Below are 2,994 nucleotides of genomic sequence, written 5' to 3' on the forward strand. Positions count from 1 at the left end.
TTAGCCACACACCATAAAATATGAGCCATTTGCTCAACCTACCAGTCTGCGTAGGGTGTACTGCTTTCTATATTGAAGAACACATAGATGGTAGTGGTAGTTGGATGAGACAGCTTGGGAGTCAGTACCACAACAACAGTAACCATCTACTAGTACTAAACTAGCTAGGCTAACTTGATATTAGCATTCCAATGCTAGGGATTAGCAATCATTTTACTGTAACCGCAAATGGTAATAAATGTAATTGTGAATACTGAAACTTGTGTTTCTGCTCTGTTTCAGCTAGCATGTTCTCTTTCTTTTTCTGAATGTTTGTGAGGTCGTGCATAATTATTTACTGGTTTTGTTCTGGGGCTCTGTGGAAATACCAGAGATAGCTGGTGATGCTAACATTTCACCTTTGTCTTTAATCTGCCATTAGCAAAGCAAAAAAAAAAGAAGAGCAACAGTTATTTACTATGCCAACTTATTTAAAGCACACATGAAAGAGATTGAGAAAGAAAAGTGATTGAGTATTTCGATCTTTAAATATTCTTTCATTTTATGTTCATCTTTTCATTTCAAAGTCATCTCAGTTTGCAACGTTTTTCCTTCACCTCTTCCACAGGATTTAGTCAGCTTAATATAAAAATGAGTTAAACACATTATTGTAACATCATCTAAACTGAACATTTGCTACATCCTTTTTTAATTAAAACGTAAGTGGCGGCACATGTGTGCGCTATGTGTTAGTGCTGCTCCAATATAATAGTACAAGTTAATCCAATGTATTCAGTTTCAGTTACTTTAGAAAGGAAATAAAGTTAGAATATTAGGTTTACCATGCTAAATTTATTTAATTTCAGCATTTAAATTTTTAGTTTACCCTAATACCCTGCTGTAGGTAGTCTGCCGACACGGAACATGATTGATTATTAATTCCTTAATTGTGCCATGCAGTGAGACTGTCTGAGAGCATCTGTGTTGTTGTGTTTTTGCATTCATTTATTAAGGTTTAATATGTTTCTGTTTCCTAAAGCTATTAAGACTTTGAGATTATCACCTGTACCATGACCAGATTCCGTTTTTGAGGAACTATAGAGTAAGACAGTTTGAGTAGGCCTCAATCTATTAAGTAGGTCTTGAATAGATTTTTTCTTGAGTGAGTGATGTGGTTGGATTTTTACAGTATGGACAAAGAAAACGTTCATGACAAACTGGAAATCTGATATTTTTAGCAGAAAGATGCGCTAATATGAACTATTTGTGTTAACAGGCAAATAGTTCCCATTTGGGAGCTTCATTCTACATGAAAATACAACACACCACATCACCGACTTCTGATATAATCGCTGATGTCACACAGTTGTAATGCTTTATCCTGGAGAGGTAGAGCAAGAGGGTACGAGAGAGAGAAAGTGTGATCATTGTTCCATGAAGTCTATTTTCTAGGTGAGCAGATATCCATCTTCCACCCTTCCTCTGGGACTTTCCCAACCATCCTCGAGAGCTGTACAGTAATATCGGCTTGTCAGGTGAATGTGGGTGTTCTTTTTTTTTTTCACTGTATCTCACAAGAACAGGGAAATAGATGAAAGAGAATGTTTGAATGTCGGTGCTCTTTTCCCTCTGAATGAGACAGTTTTTAGCTTCTGGCCAGTTTTGAAATAATTTCTTCTCGTAGTAATACAGTAAATTGTGGGTGATGGCTCTGAGAGATGTTGGAAAAGCTCAGAAAGATTGGCAGAAATTGGCTATCATCTTCAAATCTTTGAACCTGCTTACTGCATTTCATGTTTGACGCCCTTGTCTTTACCTTTTGTCTTTGTTCTGATAGTTAATTCTGATCTTAAGTGAAAATTTTCTCCTAATTTCTCTTTCTTCTTCTCCTCTGTTCACTGCTACCTTTCTTTTCCCCTCTCTCTCCTTCCTGGTGCGGTGGGGCTGGCTCTTGATGCAGACTGGCAATATGAGGGTGAGAACATTCCTCCTTTTTCTTTCTCTGTTAACTGTGTGTTCAGTCACTGTTCTAGTTTATTAACCCCTGCCAACCTTACAGAGATGGTTATAGTGGGCTACGTCTGTCAGTCTCTGTACTGTCAGTTCTTGCCTTTCTTACTCCACCTCACCCTATTTATACACCTTTCATTCCCGCGATATAATTCGGCTGGGCTACAGAATCATTTCCTCTCTCTGTAAAAAGAAAAATGAGGTCATAAGCAACAGTTTATGTCTGCCAAGCTTTCCTTTTCAATCTCTGTGGAGTTGCCCTTAGACCTTTTCTTACACATGGTACTGCAACCCTGTAAAAAGAAAAGAAAAAAGATCTGTCCTCTAAGTACTACATAGTGCTTAGAGGACCATTTAAAATGAAATTGAATAATGAAACTCAATATTCAGTAATGTATCAATGGTACCTTTTCATGTTTCTTTTTTCTCTGTTTTTCTATCCAGAATGCAAACTTTCCCGCTCGGGTCCTCCTGCTACCATAGTTGCCATCGATGAAGAAAGCCCCAACGGTAAAGTATTATTTTCTTTCTTGCTTAATGCTTCATAGGAGATTTCAAAAATGGTCTAAACTCAAGATGTGATGGGCGACCACTTCAGTATGATTACCACCTTTTAGCGTATGTTAGACAAACACTGTTTGAAAATCTTGACCTTTAAAAGACGCTGATTGGAATAGCATGTGGTGTGCCCTCATTAAAATATTCTGTGCCAACTGGGTCATAGTTGAAGCCTCATCTTATTTGAACTAATGAACGGTTCAAAATGCTATTGTGTTTTTCTATATGTGCTGTTTCGATCTGGTCACAGTAAGTTCTTGGCGTTTTTACTAGTTGCCTGGCAACTTGGAAGTGATAACAAGATCTTGGTTTTGAGGTGAAATGTGTTAATTATTAAGGTTTGAAGTTCCTTGCTGGTCGATTTCATTACCTTTGTTTGACTGTCTCCAGACAAAGCTTCACATTAAACCAACAGCTAAGGAAGAGGTGCGTTTCACTTGATTCAAG

General features: G+C 37.6%; 1 protein-coding gene across 1 annotated transcript in view; it reads left to right on the forward strand.

The window, feature by feature from the left end:
• The window catches only part of LOC102200715 (protocadherin-15-like), a 219,770-nt gene that overhangs the window by 42,026 nt on the left and 174,750 nt on the right, over nt 1-2,994 (forward strand). Inside the window, exons 3-4 of the mRNA XM_005747367.1 lie at nt 1,940-1,954; nt 2,434-2,499. Coding sequence (XP_005747424.1) covers nt 1,940-1,954; nt 2,434-2,499 — 81 coding nt within the window. The remainder of the gene's footprint in view (nt 1-1,939; nt 1,955-2,433; nt 2,500-2,994) is intronic.

Source organism: Pundamilia nyererei, unplaced genomic scaffold, assembly GCF_000239375.1.
Source record: "Pundamilia nyererei isolate P.nyererei 1_Seehausen unplaced genomic scaffold, PunNye1.0 scaffold00196, whole genome shotgun sequence".
Classification (NCBI taxonomy): Eukaryota; Metazoa; Chordata; class Actinopteri; order Cichliformes; family Cichlidae; genus Pundamilia; species Pundamilia nyererei.